This window comes from Poecile atricapillus, chromosome Z (genome assembly GCF_030490865.1).
Source record: "Poecile atricapillus isolate bPoeAtr1 chromosome Z, bPoeAtr1.hap1, whole genome shotgun sequence".
In the NCBI taxonomy this organism is placed as follows: domain Eukaryota; kingdom Metazoa; phylum Chordata; class Aves; order Passeriformes; family Paridae; genus Poecile; species Poecile atricapillus.
The window spans coordinates 83,714,263-83,737,756 of record NC_081289.1 but is presented as its reverse complement, the minus strand read 5'-3'; the positions used below and the strand labels follow the sequence as shown (position 1 = coordinate 83,737,756).

The following is a 23,494-nucleotide window of genomic DNA, read 5'->3' as shown; positions in this document are numbered from 1 at the left end:
TGTGGGAAGGACTGCTTCTGGAAATAGTGGAAGGACTCATCTCCCTGAGCAGAGGGAGAAACAACATGTAATGAGCTGACCATAACCCCCATTCCTTTTCTCCTTGTGAGACATTGTGGGGCAGAGCTGGGACAGAGGTAGGGGTGCAGGAAAGGTGTTCTTTAAGATCTTATTCCATTTCACAGTATCCTGCTCCGATTTTGTTAGTAATAAATTAAATTAATATTTCTAATTTGAGCCTGTTTTCTCACGATGGTATTTGGTGAATGATCTGCCCTAGTCCTTGACTCATAAACCCTTTGTTACATTTTCTCTTCTCTGTCCAGCTGCAAAGGGGAGTGATACAGAGGCTTTGGTAGGTGCCTGGCATCCGGTCAGTGTCACTCAGTCACACTGCTGTAGAGACAGAAGACATTAAGTAGCTGAATACCTTGCCTGGTCTTTCAGAGGACCCCTCTGCTGTGGGACTGCTGAGGGTTAAAGAACAACAGGTAATGGTCACTATCACAACAGTGGAGTGTTGGTAATATCACACTAACCAGGATTCTGTGACCCCCTTCCATGAGATGATTCATGAATCGCAGCACCAAGGTGCAGTCAGCGAGACTCTCTCACCCTTGAGAGCCCTATATGGCCAGTGCATAAGTCCAGTGGAGAGTGGAGACTGACAGAATTGTTGTGGTTTAAAGGAGGTCACACCACCATTGAGTACTGCTGTGCTGTATGTGCTGGAACTTCAGCCTGAACTGGAATCCAAGGCAGCAAAGTGCTGCCTTCATTAATACTGCTTAATGTATTTTTCTCCATTCCTTTAGCAGCAGTGCCTGCAGCAGTTTGCTTTCACCTGAAGGATATCTAGTACACCTGCAATCAACTGCCCCAGGGATGGAAACACAGCCCTACTGTTTTCCTTGCACTTCTCCAAGAATAAGGGTGTAGATATTGCTGAATGAGAGAAATGGCCAGCAGTCTGCCTCTGCACTGACCTGTGGTTGGCAACAAATGCCTTGTGCAGATGGCTAAACCAATGGAAAAAGACCAGTTGTACAGAAGAGAATGCAGAACAGCAGAACAGAAGTAAATGCACCTGGGCTGCTGACTTGTGGCAGGATCTCACTGCCCAGGTAGAAGAGCTGGCTGTAAAAGTACATCATGTGGATCCACACATACCCAGAAGTTGGGCTACTGGAAAATATCACAAAAATGGACAGATGGTTTGGGCTGTCGAGATTAAAGTGTCTTGGGTGGACCTGGACTGGCAGCATAGGGAAATTATTTCCAGTCAGTGGGCCCAGGTTATCAGGGAAGAGATGCAACATAAAAATGGGCTGATGAAAGAGGGGTGCACTTAATGATGGATACTATTTTTCAGGTTATTCATAAGTTAAATGTGCACTGCATTTAAGCAAGCAGGTAGGTGCAGCCCCTGTGGTGTGGTGAACAATGGTCAAAATAAAAATATAGGGTGATTTGGCAGGTTAATTACATTGCACTCATGCAAACCCACCAAGGCAGGCTCTGAGTGCTGACAGAGGTATAAAGAACTGCTGGATGGCTGGAGATGTACCCCATGCCTCACACCACTGCCTGGAACACCATCTTGAGCTTCGAAGGGCAAGTCCTGTGACAACATGGCACCCCAGAAAGAATTGAGTCATACAGCACGACTCATTTCAAAAATAGTCTCATAGACCTCATGGCCAGAGAGCATGGTATTGAGTGGGTATCATATTCCCTGTCATCCAGCAGCCTCTGGGAAAGTTTAATGATACAATGGACTGTTAAAAATCACATTGAAAGCATTTGGTGGTTGGACCTTCATACATTGAGGTCTGTACCTAGCAAAGGCCACTTGGTTAGTTAACAATAGAGAGCGGTTCCATGATTCGACCTGGCCCTACCCAATTAAATATCATACCAAAGAGGGTGATAAAGTTCCTGTGGTGCATATTAGGAATGTGTTAGGGGAGACAGTTTGGATTAGTCCCCTTAAGGCAAACCCATCTATGGGACTGTTTTTGCTCAATGACCTTGGTGCACTTGTTGCATAATGCAGCTGGACGGGGAAACACGATGTGTACATGAAGGGGATCTGATTTTTAGGTGAGAGCAGTCTGTAATGTTTTCTTGTGTATTATTAGTAGCTGAATGCCGTAACTACCATGGACAGTGAGTCTGGACTTCTCCAGATACACTGGTCATGAGCTCATGATGCCTGACAGCACACCAGCCCTCCTGCCCTGGAAGACATCCAGAGTGGATACAACTCACAGTCACAGACTCAATGAATTTGACAGACATCTTGGAGGGATGGCCTTTCATGATGGAAATGATATCTGTGCTTGTGTATATGTACTATATTTATATTATTGGAAGGTATAGGATTTGGGCATAAATTTTATGGTGCATAGTAAGGGGTGGGTAATGTTCTGGTTCTTACCAGGGCAGGGTTATTTTTAGCAGTGGCCAGGATGGGTCATGGCTAGCACCTGGAGGTTATTCTATACTACCTCACATCATTGCTGGGACAAGGCGGGGAGGGCATTTCTTCTGGTTGTGCGGAATGTGGAGATTGCTCGGGGCAGGTTTCTGTATGGTGGGCTTTTCCATGTATGAATCAATTGCCTTTCTTCTACAACTTTTGCGTATTTCATGTAATGTTGTTCCTGTTACATTTCTGATCAAAAGTGCTGTTTCCAGTAAATCGGCCTTTTCTCAACTCATAAACTTCTTACAATTCTTCTCTTCCTTCTGCCTCAGGGAGTGAAGAATGAGAAAGGGGGAGTGAGAAAATCAGTGCATGATTTGGAGTGTTTTCAGTAGTGATTCCTAAGTCACTACAACATAGTAAAAATAGTTTGATTGTAATCATTTTACTTATGAAGTGCCTTTCTTAAGGAGAGGCAAACAGATGCTCAGCAATGCTTTTGAAGGTGAAAAACAGAGCTGAATAAGAATATGACACTGTTGTGCTGTAGAATCTGAGTGATGCTTTGGGCATTAGGTAGTATCACATCAAGCATTTTGAGTAATGGTAGCAAAAAAAGTAAACATTTCATTAAAAAAGAGATGAAAAAGATAAAAAAAAGGAAATTTCATGGCTAGTGAAATGTTTCACATGGCCCTATGTAGTACTACTAATAGCAGTAATAATAGTATTTGGGGAAAAAAACCCAAATCCACTACATTTATACTATGAAAGAAACTTTAAGAATGTGGCTATAAACTTGGGCCAATTTAAGAGGCATCTCTGCGAACAGCTTCTGTATTTCATTTTTATAAAATGGACATCTTTCATGCTCTCAGCTTTAAACTGAGTAGTAATGAAAGAAAATAGTGTGTGGGAATGAAGGGACTGAAATGCCTACCTTTTAAAAGCTGTGGTCACAGGCTTTTTTTCTAATTCTTTTTAAATATAATACTTTCATTGGAAAGCTATTTCCTGTTAAAATTCCAGTAACTCTTTGTGATCTACTGAACGACAAGACCTTAAAGGTCTTGAAATTTCTGTCTTTTAAATACCATTGTCCTTAAAGTGTATTGTGATATGATGGAGGATTTTTCCCATAAACAAGAAAAGAAAAGGCTTTAGAAGTAGCTAGTAGGTATTTGTAAGGTTTTTAGTTGAAAATAGTATACTTTTGGTTCTTTACCAGAGTGCTAAAGGATAAGTCCTTTCCCAACAGTCCTTATAAATCTGTGCAGTTTTAGACACTAATGATGAGTAAGATAGGAATGCTGTAGCAGACGCTTTTCAGAGCATAGTTCTGTGAGGGTTTGGGGGGAATGTTAAAAAGTGTTGCCTCTTCTTTCTGAGTTTGTAAGTGCCACAAATGAGAAAACTCAAATATTATACCTAAATAGCACTTCTTATTGCCACAATTAGAAGGGCAATTCTGCAGAGGGTGCACTGGGAGTCTCATATATATTTTATGTTCTTGTTCTTCAGGGAAAAAAACAATGCCATTCAGTCTTTCTGGGAAAAGTAATTATTTGCCTTAGACATTTTCTCATACCTCTATGCAAAATTTACTCAATACTTATAACCCTCATCTGGAGCAGTAGAAAATAAATTAGGTACTATAGTCTGTTCTGAAATTATTCTATTTATTGTGCAATTTCTTGGCTAAGAAGATTGTAAAAAATATTGAGTAGGTATTTCTAATTAGGCTTCTAAGAATCTCTTTTCTTTGCATTAATGATTATTTTAGTCTACTTATTGGTAATTATTGTTTTAATTGAAAATTATTTTGAAACTTCCATCATTCATGAAGTATAGTAACTTGACAATGAGATTGATTGAAGTAGTCTTAATTGGTGACAATGCCAGAGTAATTCTCTCTCTAGTTTGTATGTGGCATTGAGATAAAATTTGATTTGTAAATTATTTTTTGGTAAGGCCTTATACCATATATAAAAAAGACAGCATTGTATCAGATTTATCCTTTTTAAAAACATCCCCAAACTTACTAAATGTAGCAGGCACAAAACAACAACAAAAAAAGGCTGAGAAGAAGCATTTTGAATTTTGGAAACCAGAAAAGAAAAAAAAAAATAATTGCGCTCGTATACAGACACACTTATGTGTTGTCACACTTACAGTTTTAGTAACCATATAGACTAATAAGGAGGTAGGGAAAGCCCCTGGATTTAGAGGTAGGATTCTTAATGCTTGTGGGCTTCTTTTGTGAGGGTGGCTTGTTTATAAATGCTGGACCTTGGCTTATATACTGTGTGGGATTCCAGCTGCAGGATAACCAACTGAGAGCTGAAGATGGCATAGGACTGTCTCTCAAGAGCTACTCAGAAAACGGCCATTTGTTCTTTACAGAAAGTTATGAGATCACATTATCCTTTATTCCTTTCTTCTGATATAACTACTCAGGAGTTTCCTTGTAACTCCAGATGGCATGTTCCTCTTTTGAAGTCACTGCCTTTGACCAACAGTGTTTGATTAAGTTTATGTAAATTAGAATTCTTTCCTTGTCTTTGAACATTTTTTACCAGTCCCAAGTAGCAGCAAATCTTAAAAAGCAGTGCTGATTCCTTTCTATTCTCAGCACTTTCTGTGGCTCAAAGGACTGGGGATAGACAACAGGGAGAACTCACAGATTTTAGTTATAAATTCTGGCATGTAGATATGCCTACAATATGGGTGGGCCTAAGCTACATAGTTCGAAAAAACTACAGATATTAAAAATAGTAGCATATGCTATTTGTCAGAAATGTGCATTTTCATAGTCCTTTTTGATAATATTATGATTTAAGGGCTGATATAGCTGCCTTAAATCATAGCACTGCATTCTGATATTACAGCTTTAGGTGGAAGGCATAGCTTTCTGTTTCATCCACAGCAAGGACTCTGTTTCTTTTCTTATATTTTATTTCCATTCTCTTATTTAGTGAGTCTTATGGCAGAATTTGGAAGAAAACTGTATTCAAAAGGGTTACAAATGGGTATTTAATTATAGATACTTAGAATCTCTCTTTAAAAAAATACAAAGGCAAATGTTTTAAGTATATGGTGGATAATAATTTACGAATATAAAATTAGCATTTAAGTATAAGTTTATGACAACAGCAAATGTGGAAAGTCTGCAGCGGGGGGAACATTGCAAGATGATTTTAGTAAAACTTTTTTCAAAGTTATTTGTGGCATTTAAAATACTGAATAAATAAAACCATTGTGAAGACTGGTGGTTCTGTTTTGTTGGGGTATTTTTTTGTATGCATTAAATGTCTTTTTTTTTACTGGAACATTTTATTCTTTTTGTAAATGTTGCATATGATTCAGCAAAGTCTAGCAAACAGGTGAAAGGCAATTTGGAAAATTTAAATAGAGATCTTCAATACATAACAAACAAAAATCTTTTATAGAGAGAATTCTAAATTTTCCTTTTATTTTACAAGTGTATTTTAAACAGTAAACAATTTTAAAGGATTTTTACCACAGAAAATTGGGTAAAAAGCTTTTACCATGTAAGAATAGAGATCAAGAAATTACAGTTTTTAAATGGATTTCTTGTGTATGCTCTATGTGGTTTTCAAAATAATTGTAAATATTCAGACTATTTAAATATGCAGAACAGTAGGAATTTCACATTTAATAGTAGTATCTCAGGCCACTGCCATCGCTTTTGCTGCCTGCTGTGTGATTGTGGATGACATCTTCTGTGCTGTAAAGCGGCTTGAAAGAGTAAAGCTAGGTAAAGGAAATCATTGTTAAGGTCTCATTGGAAGTATAAGCTGAGTGATGAAAAATCTTGTCAATTCTCTCATCCCCTTTTAGTTTTGCAAGGATGTTAGGGTAATAAAGAGATAACTCGTGTAAGATAAGAAGCAGTAACAGAAAATTGCTTCAATGATTTGGCTAATTCTCTATACTTTCAGTGCTGCAGTTTGACATATCCCTCAAATTGTGGTTACATTGAGATGTGCATATTCAACAGATGTGCTCATAAAAAATTCTGTTCAAGATTTAGCTAAATGCTGCCTTTACAAACTGTATGTCTGAGAACAAAGGATTAATATAGTGAGTATAAACATTACAAATTGATCTCAGAAATCCCATGGAATTTCACATGTATGTTTGTACTGGGAGGTTTTTACAATTATGTTTAATTTAATTGTTTTTTCAAAATGAAGAAATACCTAATTGGAACTAAATATAATTTTTATAAGAGATTTCTTCCATTTGATTGACACTGAAAAAGAAAACACTCACAAAAAGTGCTTTTCAGTGGTAAGCACTATGAATTTTAAAAGCAAGAAGTATCTGTTGTATTAACTTGAGTGTTGTGTAGTATTTTTTTTAAATAGGTGTAATGACTTTTGGTAAAAATATTTTCATAATTTATACTTGTTAGAAGTGGGAAATTATTACAGTGAGGTTAAATTTCATTGATACCATGGGTTAAAATAAGAGACCAGAAAAATATTTCCTTTTAAGCTTAACTGTACATAGGTTAATTTTCTTGAGTAGCTACAGAAAAGATTGACAGCTATGTCATTTTAATATTGATTAACAGTCCTCTAATATGTTTCGAAAATAACGAGGCCTATTAAGATAGAGACTTAGAGAGCTGCACCTGAAGCAGATTCTCCAAGACGATTTGTCTTAAAACATCATAATAGTAAATTGAAATATGATGGAATGATACTTTTATGCAGATTAATAACAAGGATTAAATTAATCTCCTTTACAGATAAAAAAGTGGGTTATTATTGTCTAAAATACTTTGACAGAATTTGGAGTTTCAAAACAGTGTTCTCCTCCATACTATTCCAAATAAGAATTTTAAGAAATGGATTTCTTTCTTAAAAAACAAACATTGGGTGTTTTGCCATCAGAGAAGGTCTGTGTCATACTGGTTCTTTGAGAGCATCAACGACTGTCTGCTCTTTGGAACAACAGGAGAGGAGGGGGAAAACCCAAATGGCAGGGGAGGGCCCTCGCTAGCTGATACCTATTCTGCTGCCCCCAAGGGAGACAAGGAGGGCAGGCAGCAGGCTGATGGTGCAGTTCTGCTTAGAGTCCAGATCATCTGTTAGAGTCTTCTGGTGCACTGAAGGCCCTGGCTCTGGTAATGCTAAATAACAGTAAAATTTCTTCTCAATTGTACTAATTTATGTCTTGATGTTCTTATTTTTTTCCTTCTGAAACATTTTTGGGTTTTGATTTTTAGAAGAAGAAATTAGTATTAGCTATCTAAAACAGTATTTAAAAACTGAATAATCAAATGTTGCTTTTCTTCCATAAACCAAGACTGAAAGGAATAATTGCTTTGTTTTGACAAGTGAACCAAGGAAGTATGACATAGAAGTCTTACAGGAGTGCATGCATGAAAACTAGGCTGTCATGTTTACAAGGTGATTTTTTTTCATTTGATGAATTTTTCAAACAGTCACTAGTCTGTAAACTATACTGATATTTTTTCCAAGTAACTCAAGCTTCTTTTGGCTGTCCTTTAAGGAAAAGAGTTGGGATTAAATATAAATACACAGTTTTGATCATGCAGCTATTTTTTGAAAACTCTAACGCATTCCAAACTGTTAGCATTTTTTCAGTATATATATATTTATTATACAGTTAATATTACACCAATCATTGATTGTTCTACAAGACAGTTGAATAAAAGATGGGTTTGAGTTATAGGTATTGAATGGAGTTAAAAATCACATTCTGTGTAAACCTTTTATAAGAGAAAAGGGAGTGGGTGACTGAGTCTATTTCAAGTAGTATACTTCATACTTGAAGAAAGATCTGTATTTTCATTATTCCTTATATCTCTGTTCTGTAAAGAGATATTTAATGGTTTCCATTTAACTTCTACTATTAATTAGTGTCTTTAATTGCAGTAACATCTGTTAAGTTTTATATTAAAAGGCTGACATTTCCTCAATGTTTTAAGAGATATATTTGGTTTACATCTAGGCTTTTTCACCAGCAACTGATTGAGTTTCAGCTACATCCCAAAATGCTGCAAGTGTTTGAATTGTTATTTGCAAAGGGGTATTCTGTAGCTTTTGAGAATTTAATAAAACATATCCATGACATATTTCATATTGGTGTGCTGTTAATTGAGATATGCAAGATATTACGCTTTAGAGAGCTTCCCTTTTTTTTTTATCAAACATGGCTTTTTGGAAGAACAAAACCAGAAATGTGCATTTCTTCTACTTTTAAGTCTACATCTATGACCAAAACCAATCATCTTGACCTTGCATCTTAAATCACTGATGTTCTTTTTAAACTTGTGTTTTGTGGACAGTTCGCTCAGAAAAATTCAATCTGTTTTTCTAGTAGTGCCTCTAGATAACAACCAACACTGTAGTTGCCTTGTAAAAGAGTATTTATTGCAGGAAAAATAATGTATTTATTATATTTTGTTGCTCAAACTGTGTGCATCTGAGTGTTATGTTTGTTCCTCATGTTGCTGCTGGATAGTATTAAATATGACATACTAAATAGTAGACATGAAATAATACACTGGTTATTAAGAAGGTTCCATTTTTTATATTATATTTTTCTTTAATTTTGATAGCAAGTCATCACTGATGATGAAATCAATTTCATTATTTCTCAAAAAGAGGATGCAGGAAAAAGTAGAGAACAGAAAAAAAAACCCCTACTAATTAATGCTTTGCATCTGATATAAGGACACAAGGGAAGTGTATTAGTTTCAATATGCTGGTGGATTTGACCTTTGTTTAGCAAAATGAGTACAAAGTAAGATGAAGCTTGGTTTAGTCTGAATTTTTGTTTGCATGTATTTGGAATGATGTGCTGAATTTCCAGAAAACAGTTACTTCTTGGACAGAAATAAGTATACAGAAAATAAATTTACCCTGTAATGTGTTTATTTTTAGTTTATATATATAATAGTGAGAATTTTATTTCTAAGTCTTGAAGAAAAAAAAATGCTACTGCTGTGATTAAGGTAAAATAACTGATTTATTTATACCAAAGAAATGCAAGGTACTATGAAATTTACGTCTACATCTGCTTCCCTGGCTTCACTCTGTAGCAGTCTATGCAGAAGCATAATAAGCTAATATTTATATTATTATATAATCTAATATCTCCAAAGAACAAGATGTTGTATACTTTGGTCCTTCTGATCTGCATCTTTCCATTATTTAACTATTTTGCTGTATTTGTTTTACAGATTCTAAAAATGGAATGGGGAGGAGAGTGTTCTTTTGATTCTTCCAATTTAGACTGTTTGTTAAATGTCCTTCCTGGAGAATTGGAATTTCAACAAATCCTTAGTGATCTTGATGAAAAAATGAAGAAGAACTCTTCCAGGTAAAGAGTATTTTATTTGTATCCAAAATACTTGTGAAAGTAATTGCATTTGGGAAGAATGTGCCTTAACTCACATTTATTTTCTAGTAGTAGGTTAAAATTCTGATAAATATTTCAGCAGTAATTTTATTTTAACCACTCAAGCATTTAACAAATTTTTAATGCCATATAATTACTGTGCTATAGGCTTTCTCTCTATGCTATTTTTAACAGTTGTACCATCTTAATCTTAGGTTCTGTTGCAGTAGGTGTGATACTGAAGGAAGAAAATGCGAATTCTGATGACAGTTGTATTTTCTACTGCTATGAGATAGAATTCCTACTAATGAGAAATTTTTTTTGACTGAAAGGACTACAGAATCTCACAAAAAGCAAAATATAAACTCAGTATGTTCTTTAAGCATTTCTAATGGAAGTAGAAAAATGAATTAAGTTAATATATGTATATTTTTTCTTATACAATCCATTGTTTTACTATTTCAGTTACCACTCTTGTGCTGCAATTACACATCTTCTTACTACAATATATATTTCTTCGTCTACTTCCTTGTAACATACTGATTTCCAAAAATCAGTGTTGTAGAAACAGTGGAGTACTAAAAAGTTCATTATTGATGCAGATTTTTTGCATGAATACAAGGAAATCAGCTCAGTGTTCTGTGCCTTATTTATAGCTTAACTCTTCAGTACCTTTGTAATACTTTCATCAGTGAAATATGCTCTTCAGCAAATAAAGTTAGTGTCCATTTGAAAAAACAAGTGTACGGTCAGAGATAATAACAAATGGCAGGATTTTACATTAAATTTTGAAACTGCTCACCTTTGGAATAACAGTGCATCTTATGGAGAGTTGCGTGATTTCAAAGAACCTCCTGCATGACATCTCTTTCAAGATCATATCATTTTAATCTAGCCCACATTTTTCAGAGATCTTTGCTCCCAAACAGCTTTTGGAAGGATGGAAATAAACCATTACCATATCTCTCTGAAAACTGACTTAGATAATTTCTCAATTATTGTCATATTAGTTATACTGAGAGAGCTAAGAGGTTTTTTGGGGGGGTTATTTCTATTAATCTTACCACACATTTTCATTTAAAAATTTGATGTTTATACTAAAGTACTTGCAATATTAGTAATCCCATGGTAGCAATGTTGCTGAAGCTCTGGTAAATATGCTGTTATGGACCACTGCATAATACAATTTCATGTTAGAGTTTTCCAGCTGTTAACATGAGTGAAATGTAGATGTACTTACTTAGAGATTAGTTTATGTCATAACATAGTTAGTTACACAGGTAATTAAGTTTCGAGTGTCTATGGTCTTATACATCTGGAAAAAACAGCATCAGCATTTTTAGCGTAACTGTTGTCCCCTCTTCAACTACCAAATAAAAGTGATTTTGTTGTCATTGTGCAGAGATATCCTGAGAATTAGGAAGATTATTCTCAAAATAAACATTTAGAATGAATGCTTCACTACTGTTTTTTATTTTAATGTGTGAAAAATGTATGTTGCTTGTTGAGAAGACATCTGACTATGAGAAGGGAAGCCAGCTGTTCATTCTTTTAAGTGGTACTTTGTAGCCACTTAACATTATATGTTATATTTTACATTAACATCATCACAGTGGAAGTGTTTGTATGTCTTGAAGGAGGCTGATTGTCACTGCCCTACCTATCTAATCTTAGAAATTAAAAGGACCTTTCACTGTAAGTTCTGTAAGATCCAAATGATATTTTATTAAAGGAATGTAGGAAACTGGATAGGATATGGTACACATCATTGCAGGTCAGGAAAAGTTTTGTATTTTTACTGAATTGACACTTAAGCTAGTAGTTACCAGGTGCTATTTTGCTCCTGTAGTATGTCAGTTTCAGAAATTGAGAGAGTTTAAAATAAGATGGACAGCAGCTGATGTGAGTTTTAAATTAAAAAAAGTCCTTTTATTCTAATATATTAGAGGTAGCATGGAATTAAATAATTTTCAAGTTACCATTGATCTTTGTAAGTGGTATGATAAGAGCAGCTCAGGGTGATACAGTGATGAAATTGAAATACAATCCATTTTTCATAAAATAGATTTATACTTTTATTAGACCACAGAGAATGAACATAATAGTATACTTCATATATATATATATTTAAAAATAAAACATTGTGTAAAAAATTATGAGGGAAGAGTGTATAAATCATTCAACTGCTCATTTATTGCCTTCTAACTGAATAGGTTTTATAAAATTGTGTGACATGACAAATCAGATATGTTTTTCAACTGTTGAATTACCCTCAGTAGTTTTGTACTGTACCAATTCTGTTTGGTGCTATAACAACAACAAAGGGAGGCCATCTATGTGCAATTGTTTTATATGCAAATTTTGATGTAGAAAGTGGTTCATTAATTCACTATTATTATTATTATGTAACAGAACTCTTATTACACTTGAATGTTAAGTTTATTTTTAGAGCAATTTATAGAAACACGTGAATATGAACTCTCAAAACTATCGTCATTGCTGGCCAGTTTTGGTACAGGGGTAATCTCAAGGTTATTCTCAAGTGTGAAGTTATATTCATTGTGTTGGATTTTTGTCTTCATTCTTTCCTTTCACGTTTACTTTGACTTTTGCTGCTTATCAATACTTAGTATTTGGATTATTTTTCCTAATTGGCAGGTTAAGAATTACTAACATTTCATTTGTGAGCAATCCACAGAACTGAACTTGTAGCTTATTTAATTTAATACTTCTAAGCAAGAAATACAGTACAGAGCTTGAAACCAAGCCTCTATTTCATAACTTGAAGTGATTGTTAAGCATGAGGTCTCTTCAGTAGTTGATTTTTATTTGTGTATTCAGTTTTTTCTTTAGTGCTGCCTTTTAGTCATGATAAAGTGAGAAGATTTTATGAGACTATAGGACAGTAAGAGATATTCTAGGTCTTCATCAACAGAACAATTGCTTAGAATTCAACACAATTATTTAATAATAATTGTATCTCCACAGCACCCTGGAGACAAAATGTGTGAGGCTTTTCACAAATGCCTGATTTGACTTTGATCTGATAAACTTTGTGTTGCTTTAACACAGCCTGGTTGATTTTTCTGGGGGGGGATGAGCCACAGAGGTGCTTTCTGTGAGAAGCTACTAGAAGCTGTCGTGATGTCCAGTCTCTAATGGCTCTGAAGATGGACATGCTTTGGCCCAATTAAAGTTGGTAATGCCTCTGTGATGACACATTTAAGGAGAAAATCCACACAGGAGCAGTTTCCAGAGGTGGCAAGGCACCACTGCTGGGACCATCTCATCACTGCATGTGCAGCCATGAGGCTGCTGCCGTGGCTGCCACCATTTCGGCACAGCCCGCAGTGAGCTTTGCCTGCCTGGCCGCCCCTAGACAACCATGCTGCAGGCAGGATGGCAGGGCCAGTGATGGTGGCTTCTCCTCCCTGGTGCCTTGAATGAAGAGAGTCAGGCATTGAATAGTTTCAGCACCATAGCAGGCACATGGCTTGCATGGTGGTGGCTGGGCCATGTGGCCAGCAGTGGAAACATGGCAAGTGATTCCTCACACAGAACTTATATGAAATCAGCACTGCAAGATCCTGCAGAAATCTTTAAACTGATGGGATTTATTTGTAATGGTACTTACGAGCAGCAGGCTTTTTTCTTGGTCAGAGAAAGAAGAGAAAGTGAGGATATGTGGAAAAAGACAACATGGCCACATCAAGGTCAGTGAAGAGAAAGAGGGGGAGGAGGTGCTCTAATCATTGGAGTCAAGATTCCTCTGCAAGTCATGTGGAGGACTATAATAAAACAAGATATCTCCCTATAATCCATTAAGTCCATGAGGGGATGCAGAGAGCTGCTCACAACCTCTAGGAAAAGTCCTCATGCTGGAGTGGGTAGATACTAAAAAAAGCTGTAATCCAATGGAAGACCTAAACAGAGAGAAAGGGCCCTTGTTTCCAGAGGTAGAGGAAAGAGGTTCCTTGCTTCCAAATGAAATAAGCTTATCCTTAAAGGACTACACCTCATCAACTAGAGGCTCGCACCATGGCAGTTTTGGGAAGACTCTTGACCATGGGAGGGACTCATGTTACAGCAGGTTGGATGGGACTGCTACTCGTGCGTGAAATTGGACACTGGAGAAGTTAATGGAGAACTGTCTCCCGTGGGAGGGACCCCATGGCATAGCAGAAGTGAGACTCCTCTCCCTAAGCAAACTAAAGAAAAATTTTGACTGATGAACTGACCACACTCCCATGCCATCTTCCTTCCATGTCAGTGGGATGGAGAGAGGGTCTGGGGGGAGGAAAGTACTTTAAAGGCTTATTTTACTCCCCATTATATTCTTCTGACTCTGTTAATAATAAGTGTACTTTATACCTTTGAGTTTGAGCGTGTTTTGCCCTTAGAGTGTTTTCTCCTGATCCTATCTCAACTCGTGAGCCCTTTGTTCCAGTTTTCATAGGCACCTGGTGTGTTAACCAGTGTCAAACCATGACAAACTTCAACCTAATCAGCAGTAGTTTAGTCATAAGGATTTTGAAGAAGGTCTCTTCTGCAGGACTGCAATGAGGTCAATGCTAGTAAAGTGCTTATAGCATTGCATCTTTCCCCATCACTATTTGATATAAATTATGATAATTATTTGAGAACTAACAAGATCTTTACCTTGTGAATTGTAGATCTGGAAAGTGTCTCAGTAAGGATGCTTACCAATGTAAAAATTTTACAACAAAGGAATGGAGGAGTTTCAAACAGGCTATTAAGTCAAGCTATCTCATTCAGTTTTCCTGTACCACAACTGATATATGCAAGGACTTACGTGTTTTTACACTGAGATGTGCTGAAGGAGTTATCTTTCTGTTTTATTTGGAAGAAAATCTTGGCCTGTTCTGCTCTGGAGATTTCAGGAAGTAGCTATACCTCACATTCCTGCTAGTCAAGAGATTTATCAAATATTAGCACCTCCAACCAAAATCCCAAGAGTGGTTGAGTATTTGGGAGAATGTCAAAATAAGGGCTAGCTGTAGAGGAAAAAAATTACGATTTTACTCAGACCTAATGTTTATCACAACTTCCAAAAATAAGTTGACTCTTTTGAGTGAATGTAACTGACTTGTTGTACAAATGTATTACTTTAGTGTCTGCCTGAGAATTTGATGCCCATAAAGATATTAGAGCAATGCTGTTGAAGTCTTTGTCAGAATAGTAGTTGTCTAGTCACTTTACTGGACCAATTGCTAGGAGCAAGTAAATAAACTGAGAAAGAAATGTCTTTTTTTTCCTGTAGAGCCTGTGTTGTCTTTGTGCATAATCACTGAGTCTGGGTTAGTTGTTCCATATCAGCTTGCTAGCTGGGCAGCACAGTTGCTCCGAAATTGGCTGTTTTATTGACACACTGTTTCTTTACTCAAATATTCAGGGATTATCACGGTGTCAGTACCTTAGGTGGTTAATTAGCTGTCATCTACATCTACAGAAGCTGTAATCAGATCTTTGACTGCCCTGCAAAGTATTCTATTTAATTTCATACGAGCAGATATGAGATGATGGGTTTTGAACCCTTATTTGTCACTGTCATGTTTTGATCAATGGAGTTGAAAAACTCATGTTTTACTGCCTGTCTTCTGAAATAACTTACCAAGACAAAGGTTATATCTTGTGGCTGAAATATCTCAAGCCTTCAAAACAAGAGTGGAAATTTAAGGTGGGAGGGCAGTGGTTTGGTTAGAACTGGCTGTTCTTATATGGTCAAACTGTTGAGTAACTTTCTCTTGCTAAAGTGTAGCAAAGTCATCACCATTCTATTTCTTCTGGTTTCAGTGATACAGTTACTTTACAGTTGGAGTGGTTATGTTTTGTAAGTAGCTAAAGTAGAGATTTCAAATAATTTTCAAAGTTCTTTAACCAGGTGCTGTGTCTTTGGTTTACGTTTTAGGATTCAGGATCAAGAGACAGTTTCATAATGAAAATGTCTGTGTGAATTATACTGCTAAAAGTCTTTCTCTAAATTTTTTTACTACTCACAGCAGGTCCTTAGATACATAGATTTCCAAATGATATGACTTTTTTTTTTTGTACAGATGCCCTATACCTCTAGCAGTCAAGCTTTTTAATGAGTAATAACAGTAGTTTTATAACACTGCTTACATCTTCAACAGCAGTGAAAACAATGATCTCATTTATTTTAAAACAGTCTGTTCTGAATAAAAGACATGTAAACTGATTCTAAAGCTGTGTTTCCATTAATATGATGATCTTAAGAATAAGGAACATGAGGTTAAAAATAATTCCACTTTATAGCTTAGCAGTTTAATTTAACCAATGATATTGTCAATTTATATCTGCTCCCTATGCTAGATGAAATAAATTGAAATGTGCTTGTTAGAAATTGAAAGGAGTTAGGAGATCATACCTCAGCCTACTCATAGTAATCTTAGGCAATAGAAAATGATATATGGAGAGGGCAACCCTTATTCTGATACCGTACTTTTCAAAATAAATTTGTGTGCCATTGTATGACAGTATGATAGTGCTTACGCTATTGGTTCCATTACAGTACTTTTTAAACTGTTTGTCCATTGATTAAACCACTTTAAAAGCATTCTCTCCAGATGATTAGGTTATTTGTAAAAAATATCATTAACTTAATAAATAAGAGCACCTAAGTGCTCTTACATTGAGATTACCTCTCTGCAGTGGGGGTATTTACCGAATGTTTCTCCAGAAAAGCACTCCAGTGTGGACACAGATAATGTAACACAACTTTGCTTTGGTTTGTTAAAGAACTGCAAACACTCTTACTTTTAAGAAGGAGGTATTTCAGTCGAATAATTTCCACTTGCATAATGGTATGCTAGTAGTACTAGCCACACAGGTGCAAGGTACTACTTGTGTAGGACTAAAGATTTGTTTCTTGAAAAATCAGTCAATTAAAAAAACCCCAAAACTTACAAGCATAACTATCAGGTTTCTTTGCTCCACAGAAAAGTTGAGCTTTTATATTCCACTCCTTCTCCAGTAGTTTGGTGACTGTTTTTTTTCTCTTTGTGTCTGAACAGTTCCACAGGTTCCAAAAAAAGATTGAGTCATCCGCAGCCAAAAAATTTATTGAGGACTGTTAAATTTGCATGTCCATAGCAGGTATATAATGTCAGTTGACTAATGCCTAAGTATGTTCAAAAAAGGAGCTAATTTGCTGCTCTGAACTTAAAAAAACACATTTGTACTTAATGAAAAAATATTATTGGGAAAAAGGGAATTTAGCACTTTATATGGCTTTTTTAGAAATTGTATTTTTAAAAACATTAAGCATATTTTTCACATCAATATTACATTTTTATTTTAAGTTTCTGAAACTTTTGCAAATTTATTTTTTAAACCAGGAAATCAAAGTCTCATTCTACCTACACTGGTATGAAATGATACAGTTTTGATACCAGCCTGGGTGGTGAGAATAATTTTAATCTTATTTAATGGAAGTCTTCTACTTAAAATGCTTGCTTTCTAAACTCAGATAATACACTGCTTTCTTCTTTTTTTTTTACAGTATCCAAATTCCTAAATATATAATTAATTTTATTCATGTAAAGGATTAAGTAACTATAATTAACTATGTTTTTGTATTATTGAGTGTTGACAAAATTCTTAGTAAGATACAGCAGTGGTTGTGAGACCCTGTTTACCTCCAGTATTCTGTATGCTGTAAATAAACGGGATGAAAATATGTTTATTCAATCAAAACCAGCTTTAGTGTTAATTAAATGTTTATTTTGGGAGGATAAACGGATTAAATAAAATTAACATAGTTATCATGATTTATACCTGTGGAGGAAGGAAGAAGCAGGAGAGTGGCACCGGAATCTATGCATTTAACCCCCTTATCAGTATTGGGACCAATTACCTAAATGTCTGGTCTTGAGAAGGATGTAGCTTATTCCTAGCTTGAAGTTTATTAGCTCACTCACAGATTCATGTGTCAAAGATAAGTGTAAAAATTCACTCATAACAGTAGCAGATTGGCACAGATTTAACAACAGTAGTGTCTTTTATATTGCACAATGCTGTAATCTATTTGGGCATGTTTGAGATACATCAGCACACCACAGTAAGAGCCTTTGATAGTGTCCCAGGAGCCAAGGTGTGTGAAGAAGGCATTTAGTTTCATAGTCCTGAGAACAGGTTTCACAGGCTAAAAAGATACTTGCCAATCTTTTGTCAAGTTTAGAACTGGAATTCATGGCTGGGCTAATAAACCTAGTTTTGCCTGGATCTAAATTCTATTTTTCTAACTGAAACTGTATCAAATACTAAGCATTGCTTTTGAAAAAAATGTAGAAATGAAATACCGAAAAAGTGTTTTCGTGGAAAAATAGGGTTAGATTGCTTTGGATTGTTTTTGGTTTTTTTGCTTTCACCTCAATGTCCACACAAATAGAAATAAAATAATTCTGGATGTTCAATTGTTCTTGTGATCTTTGCAACTGAAATCACTGTAATAACCTAACAGACACATCTGGTTCCATAAAAAGAATTATGATCCTAGATGAATGTTAAGGAGTGGATCAGCTCCTTGAAAACAAAGTCTGTTTTCTTTCAAGTATTCTAATGACAAAAGAAGAAAGAAAAGATCTGCTTTCTCAGCACAACTGGTTCTAAAATTCTTTTCAACATTTTCTGTGTTGTAAATGGGTCTTTAAGAAGTTATTAATATATCTTATGTTTTATAAAACAACTGATGATTGCTAAAGGAGAAAAATGACACATTCACCTTTGAATACAGCAATTGATTCAGTTTATAGTCTCTGCTTTAGTTAATTAAACACCAAGGACCAGATATTGATACAAGGTTGTATAATGTCTTATTCATTAACTACTCTGTTAAAAAGAATAAGATTGTTTGAAAGTGAAGCCATACATACTCTTGCTGAGGGTGGTACAGTCTGGCCTGAAGGAAAGTTTTTTTACCTCTAGCTCAACAGTATTTAAGTGTTAATTGTTAATTCTGCAAATTCATGTCTTAATTTGTGAGGGTAGCTTATTTCATGAATAAGAATGACTGGTGTTACCTTAATTTTAAGTAGTCTTTCTTTTTAAAATATGGAACATATAAAATACTTTTGTCTCCAGATAATGAAGAAAAGTCTTCTTCAGAAAGATTTCAGAAAAAAAGATTTTTGTTTTTCCTTTTTTTTTTAGAATAGAAAAGTGTCTTAAGGACCTGCAATCAGACGTAAATGAAATATGTACTGATGAAGTACTACAAAGCACAACTGACTGCATTCAGTGGCTAAACAACTGCAATTTTAGTTCTCTCAGACCTTCTTCTACTGACCATGGAGAGCTGCTGGAGTTCCTTAAGACCCTGGTAAAAATTGTTTATTAAAGACTTTAATGTTGAAAAGATGGTTATATGATTTAAGGTGGGAGAATGGGTAGATGAGTTCAATTAGTTTTCTCGTTTCGGTCTTTACTGTTGTGAGGATAGTTCATAAATTCATGTCTCCAGCAGGGTGTTATGTTTCCTTTTGATCATGCCTTAAATAGACAAACTTGGAACAAAATCTTTTCACAGATGCTACCATATGTTCAGCACTGCTTGGATTGTTTAATAAAACACATGTTGGTAAAAAAACATTGGAAGTTACTGTCTACAGTGAGGCTGTTAATGTTACTGCATGTTCTTCATTTGTATCAGTATGAATTCAACTCATCTAATATTTGTTATTGTCCTTTATGCATTATTTAAGCATAAACCTCCTGCTTGCTATGAGTCCAGAGGGGTAGGTGGTAGATGCCCCATCCCTGGAAATGTTCAAGGCCAAGTTGTACTGAGCTCTGAGTAGCTTCATCTGGTTGAAAATGTCTCTGCTCATAGTAAGAGGATTGTACTGAATGAGCTTTAATAAAAATCCCTTCCAATCCAAGTGATGCTATGATTTTACACTTCCCAATGAGAAATGTGGGAGCCACATTAATTGTTCTACCAAGTTATACAACTAGATGCAGTCAGAAATCAAATTTCACTTCAATGAAAAATACCATCCTTTCAGAGAGTATTTTTATCCAAAACTTTTATTAAAAATTTACATTTGAATATATGTGTGGAAATGGAATTCTGAAAAATTGGCAAGATGAATGAAGGTTTATCCCTCAGTAAATTATGATCTTCCAGTTTATATGTAAACTATGTATGTGAGGTCAACACAAAGAAACAATATCCAGTGACTATTCTTTGTCATTTCTGTGCCATGGTTTAGTTGTAGACAAAGAACAACTTTAGGCTAAATCACCTGTAATGGAAATGGACAGCTGTGGAGAAGTAGAGTGTTTTCTCTGGTCGGAGCATAAGCTTCATAAAATCAGTTCTTGGATTTTTTAGCTCTTTGAACTCTTGTTACTGTTTCAGTCACCACTGATTCCACTGGATACTGATCTGTGTCAAATAAAGGAGTAACTTCTAGAGATACCAAGTCTTTAATGTTCATTTGGTGAAGAGTGATTTTTTTCTCTTCTGACAAAGATGATCAGTATGAATGTTGCTGTTAATAATCATCCCATTCAACGGTGTCAGAGACTGCTACATGTCATACTTGATCTAGATGAAATGAGAGAATCCCAGAAAAAGCTGACTGTGAAGTTCTTGTTTTCAGGAGTCTTGTTACTTCTCTTAGTCCGCTTAGATCCGTACTTAATTCCTTCAGAAGGTGGCATGGCATTGATGACTTATTTGTGTCCATTCCCTGCTTGCTTTCTTCTCCAAGGTCTATTCAAGCCATATGCCTGAACACCAGATGGCGGCATTTGTTTGGAAAACACTAAAATGTCCCCAACTTGCACAAAATGTGCTTTCTAGTTCTCCAGCTTTGCAGGAGTTTACTAACTGCATGACAGTCTTGCTGTGAGCTGTAGTATCCAGTTAAGCCCTGAGAATGGCTCTGTGGCAGGCTGCTAAACAGACAGCAAACTGAGAAGCCTGAAAGTCTCAATTCCGCAGAGTTTATCATGAAAACATTTTTGGAGCTCAGCAATTTTTACATCACTATTTCCAGGCTTATGGCTTCTTAGATAATCCAACCTGCTGTGTAGGTGGGATTACAGATGAAAAGTGTATCTGTACTGTCTGTCTGTATCTGTAGTACTGACTGTACTACAGTCTGTCTGTAAGAAGTTATATTCGCAGTAGATAATCTTCAGTTCCATAAACAGGTCTGCAGTAAAGTATTTTCAATAATATTCAGCATTAATGAGATTATTATGATCTGATCTTTCTTAAATATATATCTCTATCCATTGAACTAATTAAATAATTTCTTCTTGCATGCATTTTAATTAAGTATATAGAATTAATATTCAGTAACAGGAACCTTCTTTCTACTTCAGGACAATATCCCTATTCATTGTTATCCTTTATTATGTGTGTTTATTTTGTTAGGAATTTTGTTTATCTTTTAAGCTGCTGGGACAATTAAAAAACAGTACAAAGTTCTTCTTGGGCTTTGCCTGGGGTGCTGTATTTAGGTTTATTATTATTATCATGCATTTTTAAATTATTATGAAAATATCAATAATTTCTTCATGAAACTTGAAAATGTTAATTATGTGAAATTTTGTCACTCTGTGTTACTGTCTTGTAAATCAATATTTAAAAGCTGAATATGTGCACTAACACATTGTCATTAAATTCTGTTCCTGCTAAAATACTGGCAAATTCTTTTTTAACCAAACTTTCACCTTACTGTAGTTATTTATTGATATGGTAGGTAGTTGTCCATACTAGGCAGTAATCCAGTTGGTAAACTGCAGCTGGTTTTCTGTGTGTTATTATTGTCACTAAACTTCTGTGCTCAAAAGGGAGTTTTTTATGCTTCTCCAAAATCTTTGGATACTAATTTGGATCTTTCGAGTAGTGTTGGCATCATCTTTTGCAATATTTTTATAGTTAATTTTTAAATTAAAATGCCTATATCAATATAGGCAATGTATGAAGATACTTGACACTTTTCAGAGCTTCAAAGTTCACTTCAGGTACTCTTTCTGAGTATCACTAAGTCTAAAATGGTATCTGCAAGCTCCTATTTTTTATGCTGTAGTTTAAATTGCAAAGGGCTTTTAACAATCCTCAGATATATAAAAATACTTCTGCTTTGCCTTTCAAAGCAGCAGTAGGGATTTGTTTGGAAGATCATTTGGATTTACCACTGAAGGCATCAGGTGCATGCACTGTTTTGACCGCTTTTCTTGCTTTGTAGATTTCAGAATGTAGTATTTGAGCATGATTCATTAAATATACCCCCAACATTTAAAGTCCAGAAGTCTACTTGTCAAGAGATGACCTTTCAGCATGGTGATTAGTAATCAGGGTTTCAGTTTACACTTTGAAACACATTTTTCTTTGGGGCCACTCAACTTTATAGGATAGTTCAGCAGATAATAAAAGAAAATCAGATAAGTATTATGTATATGCATTTTAATGTGTATGATTTAAGATTTGAACCAGTTGCAGATATTTCTATTACATGCATATGCTTTTGTAGGGTGATATTTAAATGATAATTTCCTTCATTATTCTGTCTTCCACATCTTTCCTGCTTGTAAGATGAATTAATAAGAATTATTTTGAAATAAAGATCTAAAATGGAAGAAAAATAGGTAGTATGTTATTTTTAACACTTTCTTTATTAGAGGAAATTATGCTCCCAGTCTGTTATTCAGAATTAGGTACTGTAGTGAAAGTGCTGGATTTTTTTTTTAATGTTTGTCAAGAAACTTTGGTCAGAGTAGAGGGCAACAGAAAGGTTAAACCTTCTAAGGTATGTAACAGGTTGGAAACATTCAGAACAAAGAACAGGAGTTCTAAGTAAATTTTTTTTTTGTGACTCTAAAGCATAATTATTTGTAGATAAAAGCTTGCTACAGGGGAAAAAAATAATATTAGGAATTAAGAAATGGTTATATTTATGCAATACCATACTCAAACTTGAATAATTTACCTCTCTTTCAAAATGGGAACAGAAATAAAATGAATAATTTCTTCAAATACTGTAAGTTAAATAAATCAGCAATGCTGAAGGAGGAAGGGCAGCAGTGGTTTCCTTACCAGCCTTGCTTTATAGGATGGAGTATGACTTGGAGACTGTGCTGGTTTCAAATGTCTAGTATAGGGCTGTATTTTGGGTTTGTGATAAACACAGAGTTGATAATACAAAGATTTCTATTATTATTGAGCAGGGCTTCCATAGAACTTTTCTGCTGTTCATACTGCCACGCTGGTGAGAAAGTTAGAGGTGCATGGGAGGGTGGGAGGAGACACAGCCAGGACAGGTGACCCAAATTGAACAAAGGGATAGTCCAGGCCATGTGGCAGGCATCAGGCTCAATGTATAAAGTATGGGGAAGAAAGAAAACGGGTACGTCTGGAGTGATGACCTATATTTTTCCAAGTAACAGTAAAGCATGATGGGGCCGTGCTCTACTGGAGGTGGTTAAACACCTGCCTGCCACTAGAAGCAGTTAATTAATTCCTTGTTTTGCTTTGCTTGTGTGCATGGCTTTTACTTTCCCTATTAAACTGTCTGTCTCCCAGCCCACGAGTTTTATGGCCTTTAGCCTTCCAATTCTCTCCGCAGTCCTGCTGGTAAAAGAGTGAGCTAGTGGCTGCCTGGGGCATGGTTGCTG

The 23,494-nt window shown here is 35.5% G+C and overlaps 1 protein-coding gene across 2 annotated transcripts in view; it reads left to right on the top strand.

Annotated features, from left to right (window-relative positions):
* The window catches only part of KIAA0825 (KIAA0825 ortholog), a 251,384-nt gene that overhangs the window by 27,640 nt on the left and 200,250 nt on the right, over positions 1-23,494 (top strand). For both annotated transcript variants that reach the window (XM_058865079.1, XM_058865081.1), the window contains exons 4-5: positions 9,669-9,808; positions 19,016-19,184. In XM_058865079.1, coding sequence (XP_058721062.1) covers positions 9,678-9,808; positions 19,016-19,184 — 300 coding nt within the window. In that variant the 5' untranslated portion in view covers positions 9,669-9,677. The remainder of the gene's footprint in view (positions 1-9,668; positions 9,809-19,015; positions 19,185-23,494) is intronic.